The 16,038-nt window shown below is 45.2% G+C and overlaps 1 protein-coding gene across 2 annotated transcripts in view; it reads left to right on the top strand.

Moving 5' to 3' along the window:
• The first annotated feature begins 88 nt into the window (after positions 1-88).
• The window catches only part of VWCE (von Willebrand factor C and EGF domains), a 40,269-nt gene continuing 24,319 nt past the window's right edge, over positions 89-16,038 (top strand). For both annotated transcript variants that reach the window (XM_077321126.1, XM_077321125.1), the window contains exons 1-5: positions 89-306; positions 1,570-1,664; positions 10,129-10,218; positions 12,790-12,918; positions 15,114-15,230. In XM_077321126.1, coding sequence (XP_077177241.1) covers positions 197-306; positions 1,570-1,664; positions 10,129-10,218; positions 12,790-12,918; positions 15,114-15,230 — 541 coding nt within the window. In that variant the 5' untranslated portion in view covers positions 89-196. The remainder of the gene's footprint in view (positions 307-1,569; positions 1,665-10,128; positions 10,219-12,789; positions 12,919-15,113; positions 15,231-16,038) is intronic.

Raw genomic sequence — 16,038 nt, 5'->3', positions numbered from 1 at the left:
TTCCCAATGCTGCCCCCAGCCTGAGATCATTGATCCTCGCTCCCCTCCTCTGCCCAGGAGGAGCCCCCAGCCTCATCCTTGGTAGGGAGGAGAGGCCAGAGAGCTACCATGCTGTAGGGGCCTGTGAGGTGGGAGGGAGGGGAAGGAAGGAAGGAGCTCTGAAGTGAGCATCTCTGTGGACTGGGAGACGCCTGTCATGTTCGCCGAGCTGCTCTTCCAGGCTGCCTGTGTGTCTGTATTCCTTCAAGGGGCCCAGGGGAGAGTCTACACAGGAAGGAAGAAGCTTGCCAACTTCGCCGTGGAGAGGTACCCTCCCCAAATCCATCCCTGTGCAGAGGCAGCTAAGCCCTCGACCTGATTTCCCTACCTTACCCTCTCTGGAGTTTGGCTGGAGACCTTCTGGATTGGGTCAGGCACCATGAAGGTGCCCCCGCGAGGGAGCAGAGGCAGGCAGCTCCAGATGGCCTGTGGCCTGCAGGGCATTCCTGGTATCATTTGTTTATGGGTATAGAGACAGCCATGCCTGCCTGCAGGAGGATTTCGTTTCACTCAGGGAGTCAATCACCTTGCTATGTTTCTGCATCCGGAATGTGGTTAGTCTGCCCCCTTTCAGAAATACTGGCTGAGCAAATGAGGGACTGAGCTTCAGCACATAGCAACTTTGGTATGGACCCCAGTTTCTCATGACATGCTATTCTTTGTTGCACCATCACTGGCAGCTTCACAGAACTAGCTATTCTGCTTATTGTGGGTACATACAAAATGGCCAGCTGCTTATGGCAAATGGTTTAGAAAAACAGTTCTTTTGACTTAGCTTCAGTCCAGCCAACAGGCCAGGGTACCTCAGCCACGAGCAGAATGGCCATGTGCCACATGCTTAGTACTGCTGTATTATTGCCTTTTATGCTTTCTGTGTATCCTGGGTACGTTCTTTCCCAATGTATGCCACCACTCTGTATATGCAGCCCTCTGACTTCAATGCACTAGTCTTGCTTGTCTATGTCAGTAATTCTGACCCTGTGCTTTTGTCTTACTGCAAAACTTAAAACTTGCTGAATTCTTCATTATACAAGAAGACAGGTTATCAGATAGTAAGCTCTATCTTTTCTTAACACTCAAGCCATCTAAACAGAATGGCACCTGGGCATATCTGTACTTCCACCATGCACAAAAAGCCTCTCTAGTGAGACTGTACTTGGGGGGTGGGGGGAGGACGCATCCAAATCATTGGTCCTGTTGCCTCCCTATGTGAAAGTGTGTGGTTCCCGGTGCCTTAAACGGCTTCTTCTGCAGCTTCAGTACAATTTTCATTTGATTTTTGTCTCTGATTTCTCATTATTTCTTGGTTAAGGCAGATTAATGTAGCCACTTTGTTTATGGCAAGTAGGCACTATGCATGGGATTAAGAAGTTGCCTGTGTGGCTGCTGTTCGTTGTGTGTGCCATCTCATCTAAACAGCCTTCAGCATGATACCAGTCCTTGGTTCCATGAAGACAGTGGTGGTGTGAATCAGCTCTCCAGCAAAACAATACTTGGGTTGTTCTCACTCCTGCCTTTCTTCCATCCTAGACGCCGCGTGGGACCACATGTTTGCCTCTCTGGGTTTGGAAACGGATGCTGTCCTGGGTGGATACCATCTCCAGGCAGTGGACAGTGTACTCTGCGTAAGTATCCATAGCCCTTTGGAGGACTCCAGCTTGCCCATCTGCTTTCCACCTGCATTGTAGTACTGAACTGATCTTGTTTGAGGGCTTGGGTTACATATCTGAAAGATCACACAAGATATTCCAAAGTGGGTGAGATGAAAATGACAATGGATGTACTTAGAGCTGCAAGTGTTAATAAAGCAGCTCATCTGATATGAGTCAATGTCCACCTGCAGTCCCTTTGCTGCAGCTTAGTAGCCAGTATTGTGTACAGATTTACGAGAGGTTAGGAGGCATTCCTTTTCCAGTGGAATGCTAAGAAGTCATTTTCTCTTCGCTTCCCTTGTTGATCAGATGTTTCCAACAGAATTTTCAGCATCTCACCAGGCTACAGTTCCCAAGATTCTTTGTGAGGTGACCATGACTGCTAAACTCATACGAAATCAATCTCATGTACTGTAATGCTCTGACAGATCTTAGTGTGAAAGTTGAAAAGGTTGGGAGAACAGAGCTGCCATGCTGATTCTACCATGGCAAACTTCTGGATCACTTAGCTGGCTTGGAAATTGTGGTCACTATGACCCAGTGGTTCTGCTCCTCCCTAGAGAATAAATTTCAGAAGACAGTCTTGGAAGACTCTGGTTCTGTTCCCTGGCAGCCACTTTATTGGGTTCATTCTGGCTCTAGTTTGCCTCCCATGATTTTAACACCTCTACAAAAGCCTTGATGATATGCTGATGATACACAATTCTGCTTCCCCCCCCCTTTTTAGCTAAATCAGATGTGCTGAACTGCTGCTTGAGTAAAATACTGAAACTGAATCCAGTTAAAATGAAGTTGCTGTTGATTTGCTGTCTTTCAAACATGTGTAGTAGTTTATTACCTCTTCTAGGTGGGCTTGCACTCCTTCTGATGGCACAGGTTTGCAGGATGGGCACAGGTCTGTGGATCTTTAACTGGCATCTGTGGCCTGCAGTGCTTTTAGCCAGCTGGGACTCCAGATACACTTCATCCTGAAGAGAGACCACAGTTATACATACCATGGGACACACTCTATGCAGGGCAGCCCTTGAAGATTTCTTGAAAACTTGAGCTGGGCCCAAGTGCTGTTTGCTGTGGCTTGCTTTTGCTTGTTTGTTTATATATATATACTGCCCTTCTCGAAGTCTCAGGGTGGTTTACAGGAAACAGGAAAAAGATACAGATAACATATGGTAACAACAGGTGATAACAGTAATAACAGTAATAACATAACAACAATAACCTCAATATGATCACAAAATAACGTTAGAGAGTGGTGGAACTGCAGAAGAGCCTCATTTCAACTCTTACTGGGACCCAGTGGGTTGGGCAGATTGGTGGCAGTTGTAGTAGGAGGGGGGGGCTTTGGGGGCCAATTGGAAGCGGTGGTTTGGGCGACCTCAACCAAATGCCTGGTGGAGGAGCTCCCTTTTGCAGGCCCCGTGGAACTGTTTAAATTCTGTCAGAGCTCTGATCTCCTCTGGGAGCTCGTTCCACCAGGTGGGGGCCAGAATGAAGAAAGCTCGGGCCCTGGTTGAGGTCAAGCAGGCTTCCTTGGGGCCAGGGACCACCAGGAGGTTATTGCATCACTACTCTTAATGTCTTAAATGGACTTCGGGGAATGGTAGAGGACAGGAAGGCCTGGAGGATCATTGTCCATGGGGTTGCGATGGCTTGGACACTACTTCGCACCTAACAACAACAACCCTTAATGTGTCACATTCATGCATATTCATAAGGTTTTATTCTATGATTGTTAATCACCTTGGATATGTGACTGGAAAGGCACAATGATGCCAATGATGGCTGATAGCTAGAATAGTCAAGTTGTGACTGGGGCTTGTGTCCCTCCTGTGCAACAGGGCAGAAGGAGGCAAACATCTGTGAGGCCGCTTCCTGCCCATGCAGCTATAAAAGCTGCCGAAGAAGGAAATCGCTTTGTGGCAGAAAAAGGCAGCATTCTTGGTGGCACATTACAGTCCTGAATTGATCTTTTGAATGAGCATACAGCTATACTTAGAAGGCACATCCAGATGGCTTGAACTTGCTCTTTAAAAAAATAATGACAGCTGTGGTTTCCTCACTACAGTAAATACTAGCAGCCACTGTAGGGCTTGGAGACTGGATCATGTCCATGTGCCCCTGGACATGAATCACATGGTTTAAATGTAATAAATGTAATGTAAATATAATAAAATATAAATACAATAACATATAAAAATAAATATAAAATGTAACAAATATAATAATAAACAATAATTGACTGGAAAGAAATTCCTTATCTCCCTTTTTTAATAAGGGGGATACTGAACAATACTCATAATGCAAGAATTCTGAAAGCTGCAAAAATGATACAAAATAGGAACATGTAAATTGGAATTCTAGATTTGCTTACATTGTTTTGTGTCACGGCTCTCAGATCATCTCTTGTTGGGGCAACTTCCCTCTCCTAGTGCTCTAGTATCCCTGACAGGGCTGTCCTTGCAAGGCCCCCAGCAACAGCACTCGGTATAACTCATTTTGGTTTTTCATATGCAGCACTGGGGGAAAATTCTACAGAATTTCTGGCGCAATGTTGATTTTTATTTATTTATATATATTGATTTCTATACCGCCTCTCTTGAACAAGTCATCTTGGGGCGGCATACCACATTTAGCCTGTAGACATCAGTTACAGAAAGCGAAAAACAATGAAATCCATCCATGCCATTTAATAAAACAGCTTAAAATTATCCGTAAATGTCAGCACTGACTGCTGTCAAATTCTGGTCTTCTAAAAGTGGGGTGGGTGGGGGAGGGGAAGAGGGAGGCCCAGCCAGATGTATTAGAGGTCTTTCCGCTGGCTTCAGCCAACCTTGGTAGAAGAGCTCTCTCTTACAGGCCCTGCAGAAGTTGATAAACTCTGTCAGTGCTCTGATCTCCATGTGGGAGCCAACACTGAAAAGGTTGAGGCAAGGCATACTTCCTTGGGGCCTTTAGCTGTTGGTGTTGGCTTTCCAGGGGGCATATTCAGATAGGCAGTCCCTCAGATGTAAAGGGCCCAGACCGTGTATGGCCTTGAAGGCTAGTACCAGAACTGGAACCAGATCCAGAATTCAACTGGAAGCCAGTGCAGCTGCTGAAGGGCTGGTCTTATATGGGCTGTCCAAGGCATTTGCATGAGAACCCAGGCAGCTGCATTCTGGACCAGTTGTAGTTTCTGGAGCAGGGTCAAGGGAAGGCCCTTGTAGAGTGAGATACAGCAATCAAGCCTGGATGTGACTGTCACATGGATCACTGTGGCTAGCTATTCCGAGGCCAGGTAGGGTGCTAGTAGCTTTGCTCGGCATAGATGGAAAATGCCAGCTGCATTACCTTCATGCCTTGAGTCTCCATGGTTAAGGAGGCATCAAAAATCACTTCCAAGTTCCTGTCCAACAGTGCAGTAGCAAGTTGCATTCTGTCCACCTCGAGAAGGCGCAACTTCCTATCTTCCCCAGCCACTGGACTTCTGTCTTTGAAGGGTTCAGCTTCAGGCAGCTGACTTTGAGACACTCTGCCACCTCTTCTGTCTTTGAAGGGTTCAGCTTCAGGCAGCTGACTTTGAGACACTCTGCCACCTCTTCCAGGCACTGGACCAATGAGCTTGGAGGGGCATCCAACCAACCATCCATCAGAATATAGATCTGGGTGCCATTGGCATATTGATGGCATCCCAACCCAAAACTCCAGACCAGCTGGGCATATAAAGATGTTAACAGTGGGAGACGACTGAAGATGGCGCCATAAAAAAGCTGGACTTCTGTTCAGCTCTTAAGCCATGCCGAGGGTCAGGAGCTTCTGCACCTGGCTGACCTGAGCAGATACGCAAATCTGCTCACTGGTTGCCCCAGGAACCGGGAATGGCATCCTGAGGGTCTTACAGATCCGTGGGGAGATAGGAGGACCGAACTCCCCGGATTAATAGCGGCCTGTGCTCAAGGTCACGATGGCGTCTTTGTCGCAAACAACTTTACAAGCTTGAAATGACCAGCTGACCTTATATTCTTCCCAGACCATCATTTACCAGATCGACAGGAGCAGAAGCTGACAGAAGCTGGAATCTGCAACAGTAAGAATTGAAAGCTTTCTGGCTTTTCTCTTTCTTCTCCCACAAGCTCTTCCCTCCCCCCCCTCAACCAATTCACAAGCGAATTCCTTCTTTCGCCGAGTGAGAGACTCCCAGCTAATTATACCCATTAACCAAACAAAGAGAGTGCTTTGAAGATTTATTGGTGAAAGTTCAGTGGGGGAATTTGACTTGATACGGAGATCGACAAACTGATAATTTGGGATCGCTCGTGCTCCCGCGAGACCTCACGAGACTTTCTGTTTATAGTTTGTGACTGCTTAGAACTATGGAAGAATTAACTAAGGCACAGCTTTTCCATTTGTTATGCAAAGGAAACTCAAAGATACTGAAAGCAGTCAATAAGCTGGAAAAGGAAATTCGTGGGACTAAGGGGGAGCTTTTGGATGGAGCCCATGGTCCGGAGAGACCAGCTGATGACGTAGCTCAGCTAACAATAAATCAAGTGAAACTTCAATGTCTGGAAGTTAATCAACTGGAGGGAGAGAGTGCCAGAGATGTAAAAACCCAAAGTACCTTTGAAGAACCTGGGAAAACAGATTCAAGGAAGGAAAGTACCGAAAACCTGGAAGTCTATTCAGAGCAGGAAATGATTTGGATCAGCAAAATAAAAAGAGTCTATTCAAAAGCGACAGCAACTAGGAAGCTATCAGGAGATATTCCTGTGCGACCAGAGGAAGAGATCCAGATTGACAAAGGATTCAGAGCCTCCTCAAAGGCGACTACAAGCAAGAATCAAGTAAGAGATTTCTTTGGCCCTGACAGAAGGACAATCAGAAACACTCTACTATGGAAAAAAACACAATTTCATTTTCTGCGACCACCTGAAAGATGAGCTGAACAATGGAGTATTCTCCTGGCTTCCTGTGGGGAAAATAGCAGCAGTAACTTTTAGGACAGGTCCAATATATGAAGGGAACTGACTTTATATCATCTAAGACAATAATAGAATATATCCTTATAATAGATTATACCCTCCTATGTATCAACAACTACTTTGTTAAGAAAGATGGTAATAACTCCTAGATCAGGATTAATATGCGATGGGAATTGAATATGTATGTCAATATGTATGCTAAAAGAGGATGACAAACCATATTTGTCATTAACAAGACGGCAGTAGTAATTCTTGGGTCAGGGCCAATTTATGAAGGAGACTGACCTAATATCATTTAAGATAATAACAGAATGTATTCTTATAACAGATCATACTCTCATATGTATTAACAATCACTTGGCTAAGAAAAATGGTAAAAACTTCTAGATTAGGAATAATATGTGATGGGAACTAAATATCTATGTTAAAAGAGATGGCAAACCATATCAGCTGGTCGCTTTTTCTTCACAATTTCTCTGTAAATGCTTTATATAATAATAAACAATAAAATTATTTAAAAAAAAAAGAAGTGTCCATGTACATGGAAGCTCATGTTGTGAATAAAACTTTATTGTTCTTAAAAAAAAAAAAAAAGATGTTAACAGTGGAGCTGGCACTGGTGTGACTGATTTTCCCTGATAATGACCCTCTGTCCTCAGCCGTGGAGAAAGGTCAGCCACGGAAGGGCTTTCCTCTGGATCCCCCCATCAATGAGACTACGAGCAAGAAGCTTGTGGCCTACCATGTCAAACACTGCTGAGAGTTCAAGCAACACAGGTAATGCTGACCCACCTTGGTCCAGCTGTTTCTGGAGATCATCCATCAGGACAACTAGAGCAGTCTCTACCCCATGGGCAGGGCGGAAGCCTGACTGGAATGGATCCAGTGCCAATGTTCATCCAGGAATGCTAGAAGTTGGTCCACAAAGCAAAAGAAACAACACATTGTGTGGCCAAGATATGAATCCATGGACAAGTATGTCTCCTTTAGCAATGCGGAAAGGTTACGCGGAAAGCTGAACAAGATTCCGGTAAATTCTTGTTTCAAAGAGCTTTCCTCAGCAGCAAAGCCTATGAGGCATAAAAAAGAGCTCTAAGAAGAAACCAAGTTCAAAGTGGCAGTTTTAGCTTTTCTTGCTTTAGCGATCACTTTGAGGGACTGCTGCCTGTTAGTGCATTGTCCTCTGGATTGCTCAAGCAAGAAAAGCTAAAACAGCCATTTTGAGCTTTGTAAAGAGATTTTTAACTTACCCTTTCTTCATTGAGCTCCTAAAGACACAGATTCATATCTTGGCCACACGATTTGTTATTTATTGTGCTTTGCTATATTGCTTTCCAAGGTTGACTCAGCCTTCCATCCTTCCGAGGTCAGTAAAATGAGTAAATGAGCTTGCTGGGGGGTCGGTAAAATGAGCTTGCTGGGGGGTAAACGGTAATGACTGGGGAAGGCACTGGCAAACCACCCTGTATTGAGTCTGCCATGAAAACGCTAGAAGGCGTCACCCCAAGGGTCAGACATGACCCGGTGCTTGCACCGGGAATACCTTTATCTTATATTGGTTTCGTGTTCTCCTATAGTGTTTCAGAAGTCGGTCCACAGCAGCCCACTCAATCACCTTCCCCAGAACTGCGAAACACAAGACAGGGCAGTAACTCCCCGGGTCCTGCGGATCCACAATGGTTTCTTCAGCAAGAGACAAATCACTGCCTCTTTTAGACAATCAAAGTCCCTGTTGACATGGAATGGCCCTCCTACCTTCTTGCTGCTTATTTTTAGGAGCCATGAGGGGTAGGGATCAAGTGGATAAGTGGCAGGCAACCTGTCTATGAAGCTAGCAACCTGTCTATGTCAGTCTGCTCAAGAGGTCTGAAGCTGTCAAAACACTCCTCCAGAGGCATCCAGTTCCTTTATTGTATTAACTGTTATAGGAAAGTTGTGGCAGAGTAATGAGATCTTATTCATGAAATAGCTCACAAAAGCCTCACAGCTAATCTCTAATTGACCAGTATTTGCAAACAAACTGTAGCCTATATCAATGCTGAAGCCATAAGCATATTTTCACATTTTAAACTATTTCTTTACCTATTATTGCTTCATTTCTGAAATCCAGGGAATCACAGCTCTGTAAAAGGACTAGTGGCAACTTAAAGACTCCTATGGTATCTTGGTACCATAAACTATTGGCCATCAACAAAGGAATTAGACAGCCTATTTATCTCTATTACAAAGTTGTAGGTTTTTTATCAATAGGGATGCCAGTCCCCAGGTGGGTCCTGAGATCTCCAGGTTTTACAGCTCATTTCCAGGTGGCAGAAATCAATTTCCCTGGAGAACATGGCTGCTTTGGAGGGAGGACTTCATAGCATTATACTCCATTGAGGTCCCTCCCCACCACAAATTCCACCCACTCCCACCTTCACACCCAAAGTCTTCAGATGTCTCTCAACCCAGACCTGACATTTACAAAACCTGTCTCATATATTCTCCTCTCTAAAGGCTTTCTAATTGTTCCTCTTTCTCTACAATGAATCCTATGGGCCATTCCGCACCCGTAAAATGAAGTGAAAAGCTTACCTTTTGCAGACACCATTTTTGGGGGGCGTTTTGCACAAAGTCATCAACATCCAGTGTCCCAGTGGCAAATCAGCAGCTATATCCTCCATTTTAAGGCAAAAGTTGGGGAATCCCTAAAAGTGGATTCCCCCAACTATCTGGCACGAACGAGAGGAGAGCCACACGCCAAGGAAATGTGCAGAGCCAAAGTAGCGCTATCTCCGCCTCCAGTGCCCTCCCTCGCACCTGCCTCCCTCTCCCTTCTACCGGGGACGGGGATTTCATTTTTAAAGCAAACTTCCTAGTACATCAAATACGTGTTAAATCGGCCAGACAAAGCAAACCCCCCCACCAATTAATACACAAAGCATGCCTCTATAATGTCCCCCCCTAAAATTGGGAACAAGATTGCTTCAAGGCTAATGATTCCAAAAGGGGTGGTATTAAAAAAAGCACTATGCATATATGATTAGATCACCTTTCTCCCTGTTTTAAAGGTACCACAAATCAAGCTATTTAAAAAAAAAAGTAAATGGAGAAGTCTTTCTTTAAAAAAAATTAGCATGCATCATGGTCCTTTCAAACATGGAGAAAGGTGATTGGCTGCCTGGCTTGATTGACAGGCAGAGGATAGTTGCATGTATAGCGCGTTCCTCTCCTCTTCCATTTCAAGTTGGCATGCAGAGTGCCCAGAAGTGCAAGAAGGCAGCAGAGGGAAAGGAGAGAGCCAGGAGGTGAGGAATGACAGGAGGCATGTTATTTACTAGCGTTACGTCATGGTGCTGGTGTAACACTATTTTTTTCAATGTGCAGAAATGTCCTGTCTATAGGCTCCTATATCCTTGGAATAAGAGGTTTTCTTCTGTTGGGTAGGAATAGGTCAAAACTTATTCTGATTAATGCTTTCTTGATTTCTTTCCCAGCACTTTGTTCCTTTGGCTGTGGAAGTGGTTTGTGCATCGCTCCCAATGTCTGTTCCTGCAGGGATGGAGGGCAGGGCATTACATGTCAAGGTAAGGAGTACTTTATAGAATGCTGCCAATTTATTACCCCGAGGATTGGTGTATAAGAGACTACCTACTGAATGCCGTTTCTGGTGTCCTATTTTGATATCTGAAGAAGCATGAAAACCTGGTGTTTGGAATACCTGGAATCTGGTGTGTTTATGCTATTCCTTATCATTTGGGACTCTTTTATCTTGAATAACAATGAAGGAAGAATTGTGAAGAATTTCTATCACTGATATACTTGGTTTTTACCTTTTGATTAATGGGTTGAACTTCTATTTCTATTTTAGTGCGCAAACAATTATTTTAAGCTGTAAGTAATGTCTTTTTATGCTGGGCAGGGTTTTTAGTGTTGGATTTTATTTAATACCTTTTAAACCTTATGTAAGGGCCTCTTGTGGCACAGGGTGGTAAGGCAGCAGATATGCAGTCTGAAAGTTCTGCCCATGAGGCTGGGAGTTCAATCCCAGCAGCCGGCTCAAGGTTGACTCAGCCTTCCATCCTTCCAAGGTCGGTAAAATGAGTACCCAGCTTGCTGGGGGGGGGGGGGGGGCGGTAAACGGTAATGACTGGGGAAGGCACTGGCAAACCACCCCGTATTGAGTCTGCCAAGAAAACGCTAGAGGGCGTCACCCCAAGGGTCAGACATGACTTGGTGCTCGCACAGGAGATACCTTTACCTTTACCTTAAACTTTATGTATGTTATTTTTGCAAGCTGCCAAGGGGAGGTTCCTAGAGAAGTGGCATTATTATTTTTTTTAAATAAAAAATTGGAAACACTGTACTGGCAAAAATTCTCCAACAATAGTTCCAGAAGATATTTTTTTGGGGAAGAGGATAGGTACTTATATTAATTCTTTTGCACCACCTATGGCATTCTCTTTTTTTACATAGGTGTTAACATATGGAAGTCTCACTAGCTTGGAATCTCTCGAAACCCTACAGTCAAAAATTCTATAATGTAACTTGATGTACATGTAACCTATAGCAGGGTTATAGCAGGAAATAGATATTGCTGCTCATACTTTTTCAGTCTTGGGTTCTTGCTTCAGCTTATTTTTTCTGTTTGGCAATACTTCTCTTTTGGAAGGTATTTAGAGTTTTCTTGCCAGGGGAGGCGAAATTGTAAATAGGGTGGTATTATTACTCATTGGCTGAAAATTGCCTAAAGCTGTTTTTTTCTCTGTGTAGCTGGACAGAAGTACTGGCTTGTTTCCTGTCTATGCATGGGGTAATTGAATAGTGGCCAGCATTAGGAATCAATCCAGTAGTCGCTATGCATCTCCTCTCCATAGCCAGCTTGCGGTACTCCATCCTAGTAAATGATCAAAATTCTCTCAAAAAACAAAAACCAAATTTAAATGCTTCCAAGATCTTATTGTCATGGCTGACATTTTTCAAATGAGTAAGATGTAACAAAAAAAAAGAAAAGAAAAGAAAAGAAAAGAAAGGAAGGCTGATACCTTCTAAGGAAAACATTTTTTTGCAATTTGTATTAACATTGTTTACACATAAAGAATTGGCTACTTTTATTACCCTTAAAAATACCCTTAAGAACAATACTCTTAAAATATGGTTACTTGCTCAGGCTAGATCCTGAAATCCCACCCTGTCCATCTGGCTTTTGGAACTCTGACAGGGCCTCTTAGTCCCTTTTCTCACCATTGTACCAGTCATCTGTCTCTTGCGGAAGGATTCCCCAGGGGTAGCCATTTTAATTAGACAAAAAAAGTTTCTGGTGGCATCTTAAAGGCTGACAGATTTATTATCGTATCCAGAGCCAATCAGGGCAGAAAGCACAAGGAACATCTGGCCTCAAATTTAGACACTTTGTAAGGGGGAGGGGGATTGGCAAACTTCACAGCTGACTTTTATGGATATCACATGTCCTGATACTTAGCCAGAGACCTCAAATTTGGAATTGGCCTATCAGTTCCTCAAGGCCTGATTGCATCTGCTTTCATTGATTTAAATCAATCATCAGATGCATGAAGAGAATCCCCAGTAGGCAGAGATACATTATCAAAAGGGGAGAGATGTCAACACTGAGGTCAAAAGAAAATACTGCGACTGGGGATGCCAGCCTTCAGGTGGGACCTGGGAATACTCCAGAATTACAACTCATCTCCAGAGCACAGAGAGCAGCTCCCCTGGAGAAAAGGGACGCCTTGAAGGATGGACTCTGTTGCATTGGACCCCTCTGAGGTCTCTGCCCTCCCCAGGTGCCCTCCCCAATTCTCTGGGAGTTTCCCGACCAGCAACTGGAAACCCTCCCCCCATCCACCACTGCAGGGCACCAGGCAACCCTAACTGTGATTTTTCTATGCTATACACCATAGGAATAGTGACTGTTCACCACAGTAATAATAGATCATATCATCAGGCTATTCCTGTATTCCTATTGTGGTAAATGTTAAGTATTCCTATCTGCTGGCCTGTCCCTTCTTCATATAACGAGAGTACTGTCTTGCCTTCCCAGACCATTTAAAGTGACATAGCAGAAAGCAGGTCTCCCTCCTCATCCCTGTCTTGGTGTGTGAAAAACAAAATGAATTTTTCCCCATTCGTATTTTCAGATCCCCCTGGTGCCTGCGGAGAATATGGCTGTGACCTTGCTTGCAACCATGGCGGCTGCCAGGAGGTGGCGCGTGTGTGCCCACTGGGATTCTCCATGACAGAGACTGTCAATGGTGTCCGGTGTGCAGGTGAGCCTGAAGAGGGGTTTCTGTAACAAGTGAATCTGCAGAGACAGAAGCAACCCCCGCTAGGCAGGATCACAGGTGATGGCTCTTATCAGAATGCTTGCATCTGAACATGCCCCTTCACTGCAACTGCATATCATGCTCCGATTGCAGCTGTTTCTGAAAAATGTCCATTTGGGGTATACAACATGTCTGCTACACAAGGGCAACTCTGAATTGTTTCCAGTGCGTGTCACAGCCAATTACTCGTGGTTCATCACACACATTGCAGAACTTTCCAGTACCAGCTGCAGACCTTAATGAGCAGCCATGTGGATGTTTGTGTGTGTGTTTAAAATCTGGCTTATTTCCTGAACCCAGTTTGGTATATCTCAGATCACCTGAATCCCAGTTTTAGTGCTGGGATTCGGGTTCAGCTTGATTCAGGAAAGTCAAATTTTTCAGCTCTGAAGCAAAGGGACTAAGATTTGAACTAGCCTTGCTCCCACAGCCCAACAAACAGCTAATTCACAGAAAGAAGTCTCTCTACTGGATCAGCTTGGGCTGTGAGGGGGAAGGGGCAGTTTGAAACCCCCCCCCCCCACACACACACACACTGCCCGACAAACAGCTGATCTCTGGATCTCTCTGCCACTCAGCTATTTTTCAGGCAGTGATTCGGCTTTTGCAGTTTGGGTTCCGAATCAAACTAAGGATTCACGACTTGGCTAAAAACTCAGGAAAAAAACTGAATCAGCATCGATTAGGTTTTTTTCTGAGTTCTGCCGAGCCAAATGTACACCCCTAGTCTAAGCTACTCTCCTGATCTGCTTAGCAAGAGGTGAGATGAAATCTTGAAGGAGCTGTTTGTCTTTGCCAGCAATGTAATTGGGGGCTGGGGGTTAAAATCTTCTGCAGGTATTGTTGGCTGTGGTCAGGGTTGGGAAATTCCTCCTGGGGCTTTCAGCACTGAGACTGGGGATGGACCTCAGTAGTCTAGAATGCCAGAGAGTCCACCCACCAGAGCAACCATTTTCTCTAGGGGAACTGATCTCCGTCATCTGGAGCTCAGGAGTAATTTGGGAGATCTTCAGGCCCCACCCGAAAAAAGCTCCAGATTGTGTCCTACTGGACCATCTTTTCGAACCTGTGGGCACATCTGGTGTTCTGAAATGGCATGAAGAGCACAGCAACAGGCTGCTGCAAAATGGTTTCCACAGGAGGTGGCACCAGAAACAAAATCTCCAGTAGCCAATCAGAAGCTTTGCTGGGCAAAACCCCTACCTGACCCTGCCTACTCCCGAAAAACACCCAGAGGGCCCCAGAAAAAATGTCGATAGAGACCATGGTGGCCACTGGCACTACTTGGGGAGCCCCAGCACTAGGCCTATCTCTTCTCCTTGAACCATATGGTGGAATTCACCGTTCATTGTTTAGCTGAGGCCCAAACAGACAGATAGCTGGAGAACAGGCTTCAAGATCTATTTGCCAGGCAAATGGCAACCTGGGTGGCCAGTTCTGGGTTGGGCAATATCTGTAGACTTTGGGGGTAGAACTAGGAGTTGGTGGGATTTGGGGCAGGGAAGGATCTCCATGGAACATAATGCTATGGAGTCTACCTTCCCAAGCTGCCATTTTCTCTAGGGGAATTATTCTCAGTCATCTGGATATTAGCTGTAAAAGTAGGGGATCCCCAGGTCCCACCTAGGGTCTGACATCACAGAAACTGGCCTGCAAAGAAAAATCACACCCTTGCAAGGGTAGTCCCTTCAATTATATTCCATTACACTCTTAGGTTACATAGCATTGAGCATGCAAATAAACTGTCATTTGATCTGAAGACTTCTGAGTAAATATCCATAGTGCCTACTTGCCCCTACACATTCTAAGGGCCATTTACACAAACGAGCATCCTTGGTGTCTGTTATAGCCCCCTGGAGTTGTTTATCCAGGTGGTCCTAGCTGGCTCCCCTAGATAAGCTTATCTCAGCACTCAGCATGAGCTTGTACTCTTTTTATTTCTGTTTTTGTGAGCAGAGGTTAACTTGCAAGTTGCAAAGCAATTAAACATGATGCTGGCTGTGCTAAACCGTATGTTTATACTTCAATCACCTTGCTCATTTAGTACCCCCTATTACTTTGCTTTTCTTTTTGAGGCGGTGTGTGTCTATTGTTTCCCTTCTTTAAACTCATTGACAAAGGAACCTTTTTTTCTGCAGACATTGATGAGTGCCAGAGTGCCTCCTGTGAAGGCCTGTGCGTGAATACTGAAGGGGGGTTTGTGTGTGAATGTGGCCCAGGGATGCAGCTTTCTGCCGACCGACACAGCTGTCAGGGTAAGTCCAGCTGGCACTACAAGAGTGGATGGATGGAAATCAAGTTTGATAAAATATTGAGAATGATGTGGTAAAAGCCTTCATAGGTATGGGTGGAGATAAAGAGCCTAAGTCTTGCTTAAAAGTGAGTTTGTACTAGGGCTGAGCGCTCCGGTGCAGTTTGGCCACTTTGGCGATCACCAAAGGCTGAGGCGTCCAGCACTCTGCGCCTGTATGTGGGTGCTGCCTGGGGCGCTGGCACCACCCCTCCCCTCTGTGCTGCAGCACTGGCCGCCTCAGCCTTTGGTGATCGCCAAATCGGCTGAACCGTGCCGGAGCACTCAGCCTTAGTTTGCACTGTCACCCTCCTGCTCAAACCCTTAAGGCTGATCTCAAGATACAGAAGGATGGTGACAAGCCACCCCGTAATAACACTGGTATCCTAACCAACCATGGTGGCACTGGGGTTCTCCACTCGTTACTGGCCCTACCCATCAGGCTGGCCACATGTTCGACTTGATATTTGGTGCTGGGGTAGAGATGGAGCTGATGATGGTTGATCCTGTCCCATGGCCTGACCACTATGACCTGAAGGTCATAGTGGTCAGACCATGGTCAGCCCTGCTTAACTGCCACCATTGATAAGATTGCTCCCAAACGCCCCCACCTCAAACTGGTTCCCTAGAACACTGAGGAGCTAAGGGAGATGAAGAGGGAAGTGAGATAGCTAGAGCGAGTGTGGTGGAAAACTCGCATGCTTACGAGGGCATTTGAGATGGCAGTTAGGGAGGCAAAACTAGAGTTTTACACCGCCTCTATCACATCCGTG

Source organism: Paroedura picta, chromosome 2 (genome assembly GCF_049243985.1).
Source record: "Paroedura picta isolate Pp20150507F chromosome 2, Ppicta_v3.0, whole genome shotgun sequence".
NCBI lineage: Eukaryota > Metazoa > Chordata > Lepidosauria > Squamata > Gekkonidae > Paroedura > Paroedura picta.
This window is presented reverse-complemented; position numbering and strand designations above follow the sequence as displayed.